We start from the raw sequence: 14,790 nt of genomic DNA, 5'->3' as shown, positions 1-14,790 counted from the left end.
TATAAAGTATAGATAAATAATTAAACCTAAAAGTTTTGATAAAGACGTTGAAATATTGGTACGTAAGGGTTAAAAAGAATACTGAATAAAATTAAATGAAAAGGTCTTTCGCTAAATATTATTAAATATTAGGTCTTTAACAATGACCTATATAATTGTGCTCAGAAACAATGTCAAGTGCAACAAACAATGATATCATGAAGACAATACCAATTGTTATAAATTATTGTTTGCTAACATCGGATTTTTTAAAAGACGAAACTTGTTTCAGGAAGTGATTTAGTACCATAAGATGAGTTTATTGAGTACTCATAAGATTCATATCGAAACAGTTGTGTGATAATCAGTCATCTTAACCCATTGAGCCCCGAGCGGCCCGATCTGACCACGACAAAATACTTAGATTTTCTATTGTGTCTGTGATTCCGGGGGCTGTGTTATTATTATTAAATAGTTTAAACAAATAAAAGTTTATATTACGTATTTTTTATTTTAATAAAAATACCTTAGAGAAAAACGCTATAGAAATTTTTGATATTGCTTTGCACAGAAAAACTGTTTAACAAAGCCATCAAAAGGAAGGAAAGTACGTATAAATTAAATTAAGATTTACTTTCTAATTATTTCGCATGACGGACTTAGATTTCTTAACACTTTAAGTGATAACAATTAAAAAATATTTCGACCATATTGCGATAAACGGAATGTCAGTTATTTGGCGCGTTAAAATGCGTTCGGATAGTTGCACTTGAATGAACAATAGTGTCTTTCGGTTTTATAATTGTCAAATTATCCGTAGCGATTCGTTATTTTTTGAGAAAAAACATTAACGATGTTACGTTGTGTTACTTAAAATTGAACTTGTTTTTGTTTTGGAAAATATTTGCAATAAATCATCATTACAAAATGTTTATGTTTGGATATAGGTATGGAATAAGGTTACAAAGGTGTTCATTTCATAGGTTTTGTTTTTATATAGGTATAGGGAATAGAACTTTCATGTTATAAGTAAGGCAAAATCGTAAATTCGTAATAATATACGTGCTTGCTGGACAATGAACGCCAGCGCGTGATGAAATGTATCGCATCATTTCTTCGCAGTAATTCAGTGGAATTAGCGGCTTAGCTGTCAGTTGAGAAAAGAAAATTATCGTTTTTATTTAAAGAAATAGCTGTTAATTCATGATGCACTAAAATGAAACAGTTTTACATTTGTAATTAATATACCTACTTAGATATTGTTGCGTATATTTTTAAAATTACCTTTCCTTATTTTTTTTAATAACAATTTGAATGAGGAATTCAATGATATTATGGTGTCATTTAGCTTTTTTTTAATTTTTGTTTAATCATTAATAATAAACAGTGCTTAATAGTTTAATAATTTTAAGTGGTGTATTACGTAGTATCTATTTTTCTCAGATAAATTTGAAGTCAATCTTATGCTTTTTATGAAAGTTTCAATTTATGACTTACGACAATAATTTAAAGAACTGTAAAACAGTGCGAAATAGTGATATGGTTTGAGAAGAAATAAAAATGGCGACTTGTCCACGTCGAGAGCGCCCTCTACGCGCCTCGTCTGCGAGGTTGAAATATTCTAAGACGATTCCAGCTAGTACTGTGAGGTTTGTATCATATGTTTTAAGTCAAAAATATTATTCTTTATCTATACTAATATTATAAAGCTGAAGAATTTGTTTGTTTGTTTGTTTGTTTGAACGCGCTAATCTCAGAAACTACTGGTCCGATTTGAAAAATTCTTAGGGTGTTAGAACTTAGATAGCCCATTTATCGAGGAAGGCTATAGGCTATATATCATCACGCTACGACCAATAGGAGCGGAGCAATGCGAGTGAAACCGCGGGGAACAGCTAGTATGTTATATAATTCAACACAAACATAATATCATTACCAAAATATATAGAGCACCTCATCAATCACATTTAAACTATCACTTAGCCATAATAAGATTACGATAATTCCATCTACATTCTGTATAATATCAGAACCGGTCTTGGAAAAGCCACACTTACCTTAATATAAACCAGCGTTATCTCATTACCAATCATTTTCACATTATGCGTTTCTACATTAGCACGTCGCGATGACAGGTGACCGCATTCCCTAGATACCGCCATCTGTTACTGGAAACTTGTAATTAAAAATTGCTTACAGCATTTGTTACGCGCTGCCGACTGTGGAGATAAGCCCTTATGCTTAACTTTCGACATAATAACGCGGTTTTAAGATTATGTGATAGTGTTTTGTTTGATTTGTATTTAATGGAGTATTCTTTCAATATCGTAATTAATTTCAAATAGGTATTATTTAACTCCATTTTTTTAAAATAATTTATTTTTAAAAAATGGAGCATTATTAGAGGAAAATTAAGCGGAAACAAATCGAAGTTGAATCGAGAATGAATTTCCATAACAATATTGCTTCAAAATGTGTATTTTGATAAAATTCAGGCGCCTTATATCTGCGTCTAATATGTATGTTCAGTATCCTGGAGCTAGTGTATCTCAAACTGGCCTGACAGAAACATTTTGAATAATAATATCTATAAAAACGACGTGTGACGTGGCACTCGGGGACTGCTGCGGTAAAGCTATTGCATGCTGCGCCCGTCGGAGTGGGGAGCGTGAGGTTTTTTCGTTACGGAATTTCTCGATTCGGTCCCCGCTCTCAAGGCCCGCGATAGAAGCTATGCAATAGCTTAACATTTTCATACATCTACCGCTATTTCTTGTAAAAACCACGTTGAAACGGTGTTTGATTCACGCGTTCCGATCTGAAAGGCATGGAGCCGTTTTATGATTAATTTATAACATGTTTCCTACTTTAATAATTCTTCCTACTTTTTTGGTATTATTGAAAACACGACACATTGCTATGTTCATTTTGAAATATATCCCACTTTTTGAGTTATTAAATTGATTTTATTACTTACTAGCGGTCCGCCCCGGTTTCGCCCGTGGTACCTACATGTTTACGTTTTTTTTCATAAGAACCATCCTCGTACTTCAAGGAATAGATTCAGCAGCGCACGCGATGACAGAATTTTGATTAAGGAACTTTTTACACCTTGGGTTACATTATTGCATTTTTGGTAAGGATCTCTAATTTTTTTGAAAATGCAATATAGCCTATGTTGCTCAGTGAAAATGCATATTTCTAATGGTGAAAGAATTTTTGAAATCGGTTCAGTAGTTTATGCGTGAAAACTATACATACCTACATACATACATACAAACCTTTCTTCTTTTTAATATTAGTAAAGAAGTATAGATAACGGAGATTACTGATATTGTTTTCATACCATAGTTTGTCTATTTTGTTGTAAGTAGAATCATAAGCAACAGAACCTACGGACTTAAACTAATAAAAACGAAGTGTATTTTTATTTATTTATTTATTTAAAGACGCACCAACAGTAGCTCAATTTATAATATAATATAAAATTCGTACATAAAATCATATTCTAAATTGGCTACTAATTATTGGTACATACAGCATTACTTGAACATTGGATTGAAGTGTATTAAGTTTCTACACATAAAGTTTATAACTTATTACTTTATATCTAAAGGAAATGTTATTTAAGAGCCATTTAAACTAAGTGTAGAGCAATACGGAAAACGGTAAATATAGAAAGAAATCTCATGAAATTATGTTTTGAATTTCGTACCAATGTTATATTTTAAAATGACACTTACTTTACTTTTATTTACTTTATAGTATGTATTTGATTAGTGCTATTACCTTTGACTGGTAGGCATAATTATTTACTGATTTCTTTTACATTTGTAACTTGAAAGATATTTAGAAGCTTTGTAAATTCTATAAAAATTGACGAAATAATTATCTCATTCGGGTAGGATTCCCTTTGTAACTCTAGGTCTAGAGTAACTCACGAAGTCGAATGAAAAAGGTATATCAATATCAGGCCTATCATCTAATATATCTAATATCCTACTAATATCATAAATGCGAAAGTTTGTATGGATGTATGGATGTTTGTTAGGTACTCTTTCACGTAAAAACTACTGAATCGATTACAATGAAATTTAGCACACATATAGAAGGTAACTTGGATTAACACGTAGAATAGTTTTTATCCCGGAAATCCCACGAGAACGGGAACTATGCGGGTTTTCCTTTGCAAACGCGGGCGAAGCCGCGGGCGGAAATCTAGTATAATATATCAATAAATTCAAAAATAGGATGATCGCAATTTAATAATATGAAACTGTGATTCAATAATATTATATTAATTCAGGAAATGACAATTTTCTTTGAACGAACGTAAATTATAGTTCAAGAGCATTTTTTACGCACGATGGAACAATGACTCAATTTTTATAGCGCCATCTGTTGTCAAGTAGAAATGGTGGGAAAACGATTATAGCAAAAATTTATGGCCAGACAGTGTTTTGTGTAGATTTTCACTTGTAGATAGATAGATACATGTTTGAATTATTGCGTTCGAATGTTTAATTACAAAATTAAGTTATTAATTAGTTTGTTTATTATTAACATGTTTTTATGACTGTTCTTTTAAAAGCACTATTAAGCCATATATACTTTTTTAAAAACCCTAAAATACCTACATAATTTATCATTTATATTGCAGACATTGTAATTCAATAATCGATTTGTCTTGATTTATGTGTATCTGAACAAGGTGGATAATTTTCCAATAATATTTATAATTTTGCTCTAGTTTAAGCGTTTCAGAATCTCTACGTTTATTTGAAGAAATATGAGCAGCTCGTCTAGATTCTTTTCAAATAGACTTGTTAAAAAAAAGATGTAACCTTTCGCTGGTGAAATAATTTTTCAAAGTCGATCAGTTTCAGAGCTTATTAGTTAAAAAAATATTCCTCTTTACAAGTATATAACAGTTAATAAACTGTTTATATATATCTGTGAATAAAATTATATATCAATCTTTAATAAGAGGATATCCGAAAATCTCTTGACTAATTCCAATGATTAAATGATAATGAGTTTTATTAATTACTAAACGATTAAGTAGTAGATACGTATTTAGAGATTAACTATGTTCAATTTTTTTAGTATTATTGCTAAAATGTAAAAACAAATCAGAGGGAATAGGAACTAAAATTATTAAACTTAAAATCATAAAACTTTCTATGTTAAAAAATAAATGTTAGATATTTATTAGAGGTACCTATAGACATTTATCGAAATAGAAATAGAAATATTGAATATTTTTAGGTATATTTTTATAACATAACAATTAAAACATATTAATATACCACAAATCTCGTTCAATAAAAAGTGAAGTAAGCGCGTATATTAAGTGATCGTTTGACGGCGAAAGTGGTCGAAACAGCCGTGTCATGAAGCGATATAGCGGAGAAACATAACAGCTTAATTTGTAAGATTCTGCGTTTTAAAATAATCTAGAATTAATGGAGAATGTTATTATTTTCATTGAGTTAATGAATGAATAAATGAATGAATTACACCAAAAAAAAAACAATAAAATAAATACACACAAACTGCACAATAGGCCGTCTTATGGCTACAGAGACAACTGTTCCAGGTCATCAAAATAATATTGATAAACAGAAAATAATAAAATATTAGTAAAACTGATGTCTGTTCTTTATAAGTGTCAGTAATTATTGTGTGTATGTTACAAAACTTTATAAATTAAATGCGATCAAGCGATTTCAAAATATATGTATCGCTCGTATTGCCAAATATTATAAGCGACTGTTACTTTGGTCCGTAACTGTATGTCAATGATATAATAATTATTTGAAATCGCTCTTCACTTGTACCACACAAACACAAATCGCGATGCAATTAACGCTAGACGAAATGAAGGATTCTATTTCGCAGATTTCAAGAATCTTTCTTGAAATAGAGTCTCACATAAAAAGTCTTTTATTGCAAATAAAAGTGAAACGTCTCATACATAATTACACAATTAGATGTCGATAGCTCCTTTATATCACTCTGTTTTTAAACATAATGTTTTGTATTTTCCAGTGTTAAGTAGATTTTACGCGACTATTTAGAAATTAAGGACTTTTTTACGTCAGTCTCCCCGTGACCACGTTCTCTGTAAAGTGTTCGAAACGTCGGGAAAATAATATAATGAATAAATCACGTTTAAAATCCGTTAAAATGTCTTTAATTTCATAATGTTTTGTTTTCTAAATGTTGCATCAAACTTTAAAAGTCCTCTTTATTTTTTTTAACACGTTTTTATTACTATCACCTGTATGTTTGTATGTATCCGACTCCTTACGACTCGATTTTGTTCTTTAAACGATACTGCATGAATTATATCGGCATGAATGATATCCAGGCGTATCGTGTGACATAACAGTTACCTAAACTAATAAAAGTGCTAGGCTCTTCAACTCTACTCTGGTAACAAGAAGAAAAAAAAAATTAAAGGGCTAGGCTCCTAATTAAACGGCTGAATAAAATTATTGATCAAGTATAAATTATGTAGAGTGGAAAATGGAGATGGCATGGCTTTTTGACTCATTACAATATGCCCATTTAAGCAAAGCCAGGGCATCGCATAGTATATAATATATTAATAGTTGTCTAACCAATAACAAATCACAATTTTCCCATTACATTGTAAATAAAAGAAAACACACGACAATGTTGTGTCATTAACTTCTGTGAAAATATGATACTTTCGCTGTAGCCTGTTTAGTGAGCAGCGTAAGCTCAGTCGATATTGAGTTACCGGCGCCTGCGCATGCCTCATTTGCTTCCGATATTCCGTGGCTGTACCTTTTTACGCGATAAAAAGATTTACACAGTGCTGTGAAAACTTTGTGATACAAAAAATGTGCTCAATATAGTTATCTGTTTTGGATTGACAAAATTTGGTGGTACAGAAAAATGACGCAAAATAACACGAACCCGCCGTACAGTCGGGTTACAAGTAAGCTTTTTGGAAAGAAAAGCAAGAAAAATAAGAAGTACCATAAGACTAAAGCGGGGACGTATGGAGGGCGGGAACGGTAACTTTTGGATTATTTATTAATATATAATTATTATTAAACTAGCGGTCCGCCCCGGCTTCGCCCGTGGTACTTGTTTACGTTTTCTACATAAAAACCATCCTCGTACTTCAAGGAATATAATAAAAAAAGAATTATCGAAATCGGTTCAGCCGTTCTCGAGTTATGCGCTTACCAACACATTTTGCGATTCATTTTTATTACTATTATTAAATATATGTAAATTAAATGGAAAAAATCACACAAATAACTAATGTCTAATCTATTGCGTATTTAACTGTAATAAAAAAATGATAACGAATAGTTATTTATGGATTATATAAGGTGTATTATAATCCTACTAATATTATATTATATATGCGAAAGTTTGTGAGGATGTGTGTGTGTGTGTGTGTATGTTTGTTACTCTTTCGGGCAAATACTACTGAACCGATTACAACGAAATTTAGCACACATGTAGGTAGAGGGTAACTTGGATTAACACATTGGATCGGTTTCATCCCGGAAATCCCACGGGAGCAGGAACTATGCGGGTCTTTCTTTCAAAACGCGGGCGAAGCCGCGGGCGGAAAGCTAGTAATTAATATCTATGAGTACAAAATGTTATATCTAGGATATTACACAATTTTATTAAGTAATTTACATAGATATGTTAGTAACGTGAATTTTATAAATTCAAATTAATCCATTAGCAATTAGCGAAGCATTTGCCAAATACTTTCTATCAACTACTTCATGTATTAAAAAAAATGTAACATCGCAGACAAAATAGAAGCGAAATTTTTGAGTAAATTCTTAGAGAGTTTGAATAAAAGACAAATTTTAAGAACATACAAATTTGAGTAACACCACAAAAAATAATGCATGAAGTAGGTAACCATAATCTCATATAGGTATTAGATGCTGAAAACGATTTTTGATTGGCTAATTAGAATGCATGCATGAGAGCTGCCTTATAAATAGAGCTTTCAGAACAATTATTGAATCCTATGTGTTAATCCAAGTTACCCTCTATATGTGTGCTAAATTTCATTGTAATCGGTTCAGTAGTTTTTACGTGAAAGAGTAACAAACATCCATACATCCATACAAACTTTCGCATTTATAATATTAGTAGGAAGTATAGAAATTTAGGGTCGTTTGAACCAAAACTCGTATGGATATAGAAATTATTATTGTTTATAATTTAACAATTGTAGAGTACTTACTTAATATTGTATTGAATCTACTTTACATAGGTACTGTTTTAATCATACTGGTGATAATGTTACTATTTTGCGCAACAGGAGATATTATGTAAAAAACTGACTTTTTATCAATTTGTAATGACTATTCTTCTAAGTAAGTAAGTAGCCAAAGCCAGGGCCACTTTCGCTCGGCTGCGACCCGTGTGGCAATCGAGTAAATTAACGCGGAGGCTTAAGCTCAAAATTTTCCAGTCCAACGTAAAAACTGTATTGCTATACGGGTGTGAAACATGGAAGGTCACAAAGGACATCACGCGCCAGCTGCAGGTTTTTGTTAACCGCTGTCTCCGCCGAATCATCGGAATTTACTGGCCAGAAACTATCTCCAACGACGACCTTTGGAAATGCTGCGATCAGACACCGATCGCCCTTCAGATTAAACGCCGTAAGTGGGGCTGGATTGGCCACACGCTACGTAGAGACCCGGAACACATACCAAAGCAAGCTTTGGATTGGAACCCCCAGGGAAAACGGAAACGTGGCCGTCCAAAGCTCACTTGGCGTCGTACTGTTATCGCAGAGGCCAAGTCAATCGGAAGGTGCTGGAGCGAGATAAAACGAGCTGCCCAAAATCGACACGCATGGCGGAGTACTGTTGACGCCCTTTGCCCCAGCTAGGGGCTTTAGGAAATTAAGTATTCTTCTAACATTTTACTATTGGCATTTTGAATGTGGGAATAATTATACAATGGAACATTATAAATCAATGTAAAAAGAACTTAGGCTGGTTGCAGAGCTTGACCGACCATCAGTGCGTACGTCAGTCGCGCTTGTCATATGTATGGAAATTCATAAAACCATTCATAGCTAGACCGACCATACGCACGCGTATTGTCATGTGCATTAGTGTCATAGTCATACAATTGTTGATGCGTATCTTCAGGACCGACGGTACGCACTGACGGTCGGTCAAGCTCTGCAACCAGCCTTACAAATGACAGAAGCTTTGTATCGATTATTGATTATTTACGAGAAATTGAACTTATCTTTTTCTATAAAATATTCTCTCGCCATAGTTGAGCATTAAATTTAATTCTAGAAATTATATCTATTTTTGGTAACTTACAATAGTGTGGGTATCTAATAGAAATGTTCTTTTTCTATCTGGTTTAGACCACAGCTTCCCGAAGTAGTTGGTGTGCGGATGTGTATGTGTGTGTTTGTAACTCTTTCGCGCAAATACTACTGAACCGATTACAATGAAATTAAGCAAACATATAGAGATAGGTTTTATGCCGGAAATCCCACGGGAACGGGATCTATGCGGATTTTTCTTTGAAAACGCGGGCGAAGCCGCGGGCGGAATGCTAGTTACTATAATATGTTAAAAAGCTCACGTTTGAATATAATGTTTATGGTTATTGACATATCATACAGTGAGAATTATTTAACAATAGAGACGGTGTGATAAAATTATACCTTCAATGTCATGTTAAGAAAACAGAAACAATTATTAACAAATAATTGTTTTGTAAAAGTTTCGCTTTTCGCTAAGTAACAACTTAGCGAAAAGCGAAACTTTTACGATATTTTATGTAACATGAAAATCAGGTCGAATAGTTATTTGACTTGCAAAGTTAAACAAGTTTATTAATACCACCAAATAAAGATACTTTGCTTCCTTATTTAGATTCTTAATATGACTTAAATTACGTGTCACTGCGAAAATCATTAAAAAACATAACTTCTTTATCATTGTTTTCATTGCTTAACAAGTCTTAATTTTATTCTTAATCTGAACTTTTTTTTTAATTAAAATAATCCCTCTCGGCATTAGTTCTTTTTAGATACCTACAAGTAGTCTATGGGTTACATAAAAACTTCATTAAAAAAAAACAGTCCAAAAAAAACTAAAACTAGCAGCAAAATTGGTAATCAATTAAAAATACCTAGTATGAAAGTAAATCGTTAAAAACTCAATAAATGCTGAATCCATTGGTTACGTATCCATTCACACTTGGCAGGACATATTAATATTTATATTGGCTTTCACTCATTTATATATAAATTGATTTTTAATTGTCGATTTTTACATTTTTGTGGATTTTTATTATTTTTTAAAAACATCTTTTTACGATCTTGTAGATAAGGTTTTATGTTTGATTGGTTTAAATTGATTAATTGAAATTAATTATAGTAAGATATTTCGTATTTTAAAAGTAATTTTGGACAGGGAAGTTATTCAAAAATATAGTTTCAGGATAAAAAGGTGATACTCGAATATAAAGGATTTAATTTTCTTGCGAGAATCTAATTTTAAATGTAATTGAGTTCATACATTAATAGCGGAAAATTGAGAATTTTTTAAATAAAACAATGTAACTTACTGAATTGCGATCTAGATTAGTTCAAAATATTATTAATAAACTAGCTGTATTACTCGTGGATAATGTAGCTTTCGAATGGTAAAAGAATTTTTAAAATCAGTCCAAACAAACAAAGTTTTCCTCTTTATAATATTAGTGTAGATAATAAGTAACAGTTAAGTATTTCATAAGTGAAAGCCTATTGTCATTAGGTAAAATCTTGTACAACACAATCTTTCCAAAATTGAACATTTTCCTCAAAATATGTTCACATTGCCAATTGCCATAAAAATGTATGGTGGCAATTATACAATTGTTATATTATTGCTTCACGTGCCATCTTAACTGTAAATGGTTTTGGCAATAGAATTAAACGTTGCACGCAAGTTTTAATTGCACCCTTTTAAATCGACTATTATTCGTGATAATCACGCGTTTATAGTTGTTACATAGTATGATAGAGATACATATTAGTAGCATTGAGGTTCTTATTTCGTAGCACGTTTGTTAAAATAATGGTATAAAATGGGAGAAAAAATGTTCATAAATAATGGTGGAATAGACAAGGATTTTAAATAATTCGTTTATTTTCATTAATATACTTAACACACACACTCTGAAGCTTAAAGCTCTGAAAGTGAAACACTACTAACTCTATGTCTCTATAAAATGAGATAATATAGATTGTTGGTATCTTAATATAAATCAAGAAAACACACCAGTTTCAGACTTTATCAACTTTATCAATAAAACTAGCTTACCGGCTGCGGCTTCGCCCGCTTTGTCTAAAACCTAATAAATTATAATATACTAAAACCTTCCTCTTGAATCACTCTATCTATTAAAAAAACCGCATCAAAATCCGTTGCGTAGTTTTAAAGATTTAAGCATACAAAGGGACATAGGGAATTAGGTACAGAGAAAGCGACTTTGTTTTATACTATGTAGTTATCATATAAAAATGATGGCCCCGTATACCATTCATATTGTAACGACGCGTCGAATGACTCACGAGTCGCCAAGTCCGCAATGTTCAACTTAGTAGGTATATAATTCCATTCACTGACCTGTGATATAACTCGTCGATCTCGCCCAAGCGATTTGCTTCAAACGTTTTATAAGAACGTGTGTTATTGCGAATCCAGTGAAGCACCGTGGTCGAGTCGCACCAAAAATACCTGCGCTCGGGTTTCATTCTATGCTCTTTTAAAATAGTGTTTGCTAGCCGTGCACCTAGCAATGCCGCTTGCAGTTCGGCCCTGGGTATTGTTAAGGGCTTTACAGGCATAACCTTACACTTACTTGCAATAAATGCTACATGAATCGAATTATTATATTCCCATCGCCAATAACCTACCGTACACATCGCCTTCGAGCTAGCATCACAAAACACATGCAACTGTAGGTTGCTATAGCCCGTAGCGTATGCAGTATGCGCTACGTCGTCGTAGCAATCCGTAGTACATTGCGTAGACGCACGCGATACGCTACATGTTGGAAGTGAAGGGGATTGTGACGTCACCCCGGCCGATGACGAGGTGTCTTGCATTTCGCTTGCACTCGTAGGCGCCCTGTCCTTGTCGCACGTAGCTCGTACGACTCGCTTGTAACACCTAGGTATACGTATGTCTTTAATTACCTTAAGTAGATGAAGCCATTGTTTCCATCGATGATAAATATCGTCGGGAATATTATCATCCCATCCGATATTTAATCGCCACGTATCTTGCAATATAATTCGCCCTTGTATTGTAAAAGGCATTAAAAATCCTAAAACATCAAAAATAGACATAATTACCTTTAACATTAAACGCTTCGTAGGCCTTTCTATACCTGAGATAATATTTTCAGGAATGCGTTTTAATGATATATCAAACCCTAATACATCCTTTTCGGGATACCAAATTAAACCCAAAGTCCGCTCGGAATCGGCTCCATATGTTTCACCGATTTTGAACCTTACTGCCGATGGACCCAAGGTTTCCTTTGGTATGCTGTTTAATACCGCGACGCTGTTGCTTGTGAAGTTTCTTATCTCGAAACCGCCTGACTTATGTATTTGTGTAATATTTCTTACCATTTCGATGGCCGTCGCTTCATCCGATAAACTATCTATGTAGTCGTCCATGTAGTGAGAGTTTCGGATGGCGTCTACTGCTGCTGGATACATGGAGGAATACCGCTCAGCATTTTTATTTTTAATAATTTGAGCGATAAACGGCGAGCAGTTAGCTCCAAAAATAAGCGATGTCATTACATACGTTTTAATTTCTTCAGTCGGGTCGTTTCTCCATAAAAACTTCAAAGCCTGCTGATCTTCCTGCTTAATTTTAATTCTTAAAAACATATCTCTAATGTCACCTGTTACTGCAATATTGTTTTCCCTAAAGCGCAGCATAATACCAAATAGTGATGACAATAGATCCGGTCCTGTTAATAAATAATCATTTAAACAATTACCATTTACCTTACATGCAGCATCGAATACCAAACGAAGTTTTTTCTTATTAGGGTTTTCAACCCCGAAGTGAGACAAATACCACGACCTTGAAGACGGCTGAATGACACCTGTTAATTCTTTTGCATAACAATTATTTAATAAATGATTTACCCTTTCCCTATACCTTACCGCGAAACCCAAATCTTTACTCATTTTCTTTTCAATACCTTTAAATCTCGCTAGCGCTCCAGCGTAGGAGTCAGGTAAGTTGGTGATGTCGCTGCGCCATGGGAGACTCACGTGCCACCGGCCGTCCACCAGCTCAGCCGATTGCTCGAGTAAGGCGACCGCGCGAACCTCGTCCGCGTGCTGACGCGGCTTAGTCATCACACCTAAGGAATCTAAAATAAAAGACCGTCGAACCTCCTCATGAATCTCCCTCAGCAGGTATGTATCTTCACCAGCGCAGCCCTCAGCAGCAACAGAAATATGCAAGTTGGTTTCGGCGCTGGATGGTAAGTAGTTCCGGGCCCCATACGGCCCCCTAGGAATAGAAGATTTCCCATGGACGCACCAGCCTAGAGGGGTAAGTGTAGCAGACGGCTCATTCAAACTTCCTACTTTAATCGCTAAAGGCGTTAATAAATAGTGGTTATCTTGTCCAATTAAAATTTGAGGTTTCGAATCTACAGTATATAAATGTGCTTTTATCTAATATATAAAAATCAATGCCACTTTTCGTTGTAATTCCATAACTCGAGAACGGCTGAACCGATTTCGATAATTCTTTTTTTATTATATTCCTTGAAGTACGAGGATGGTTCTTATGTAGAGAAAACGTTAATATGTACCACGGGCGAAGCCGGGGCGGACCGCTAGTTTCATATAAATGTGAATAACACGTAATATCATTTAATATAGATAATGACTGTAACGGTAAACATAAATTACTAACGCATCTCATCTTTACATTATGCACCTTATTATCTAAACCCTTAAGGTCTACGTTTACATGTGTGTATTCGCAAACAATTTCATTATTGAACGCGCCTCGCACGCGCATTGTTTCCCGCCGGCCTCGTAGCCCGACGCGGGCCGCTAGATTAGAGTCTATAAGTGACACTGACGAACCGTCGTCTAATAACGCCGTGGTTTGCACTATACCGTTGGGACCGCGTACAGTTATGGGGACCACTTTTAGGAACACTTTTGGGGAATCACTTGCTTTAATGTGGGTTATAGTTTCGGTAACAGGCCTTATCTCGGGCTCACGCGGCACTTGCCCGAGACTAATCACTTCACTTGCACTCGCGACGCTGTTGATCGGGTAATGAAGTAAGCGGTGATGCTCCCGGCCGCACCCGTCCTCGTCGCACACCGGCGCTCGGCATGTGTTCCTCTCATGCTTGGATATTAAACATTTGTAACAGAGCCCATTGTTCTTTACATGCTGCCATCTAACTTTTTTCAGCGCCTTTTGAAATAATTTGCACTCTGTTAATATATGCGTATTTTTCTTGCAAAAACGACATATTTTATTGTCGCGTTTGTCGGACTGTATTAAAACTGTATGCGTTCTACCGTGCACTTCTTGGCTTTTGTTTCTGTTGCAATAATTACTGTCGTTCCGATAATTGAATAAATTACTTGAGGTGGTTGTTGTTTTTAACGCTTCACAGTGTAAAAATTCTGACAATACAACTAACCTTGCCTCACGCCCTTCCTTGATGCGGTTGTAGCTGTAGTCCGTCCATTTTCCAATGAGAACG

The 14,790-nt window shown here is 34.2% G+C and overlaps 1 protein-coding gene across 7 annotated transcripts in view; it reads left to right on the top strand.

The window, feature by feature from the left end:
- The window catches only part of LOC123697677 (espin), a 50,044-nt gene that overhangs the window by 3,507 nt on the left and 31,747 nt on the right, over positions 1-14,790 (top strand). For 3 of the 7 annotated variants that reach the window (XM_045644196.1, XM_045644192.1, XM_045644191.1), the window contains exon 1: positions 6,722-7,028. The exons of 1 other annotated variant lie outside the window; for it this stretch is intronic. In XM_045644196.1, the coding sequence (XP_045500152.1) occupies positions 6,907-7,028 (122 nt within the window). In that variant the 5' untranslated portion in view covers positions 6,722-6,906. Of the gene's footprint in view, positions 1-657; positions 927-1,422; positions 1,629-6,721; positions 7,029-14,790 lie in introns of those variants that run through there. 3 more of the 7 variants (XM_045644193.1, XM_045644194.1, XM_045644195.1) reach the window with 2 other exon arrangements.

The sequence above is a fragment of the Colias croceus genome, chromosome 15, assembly GCF_905220415.1.
Source record: "Colias croceus chromosome 15, ilColCroc2.1".
Classification (NCBI taxonomy): Eukaryota; Metazoa; Arthropoda; class Insecta; order Lepidoptera; family Pieridae; genus Colias; species Colias croceus.
Note: the sequence above shows the minus strand (reverse complement) of the source record. Positions and strands in the feature narration are given on the sequence as shown.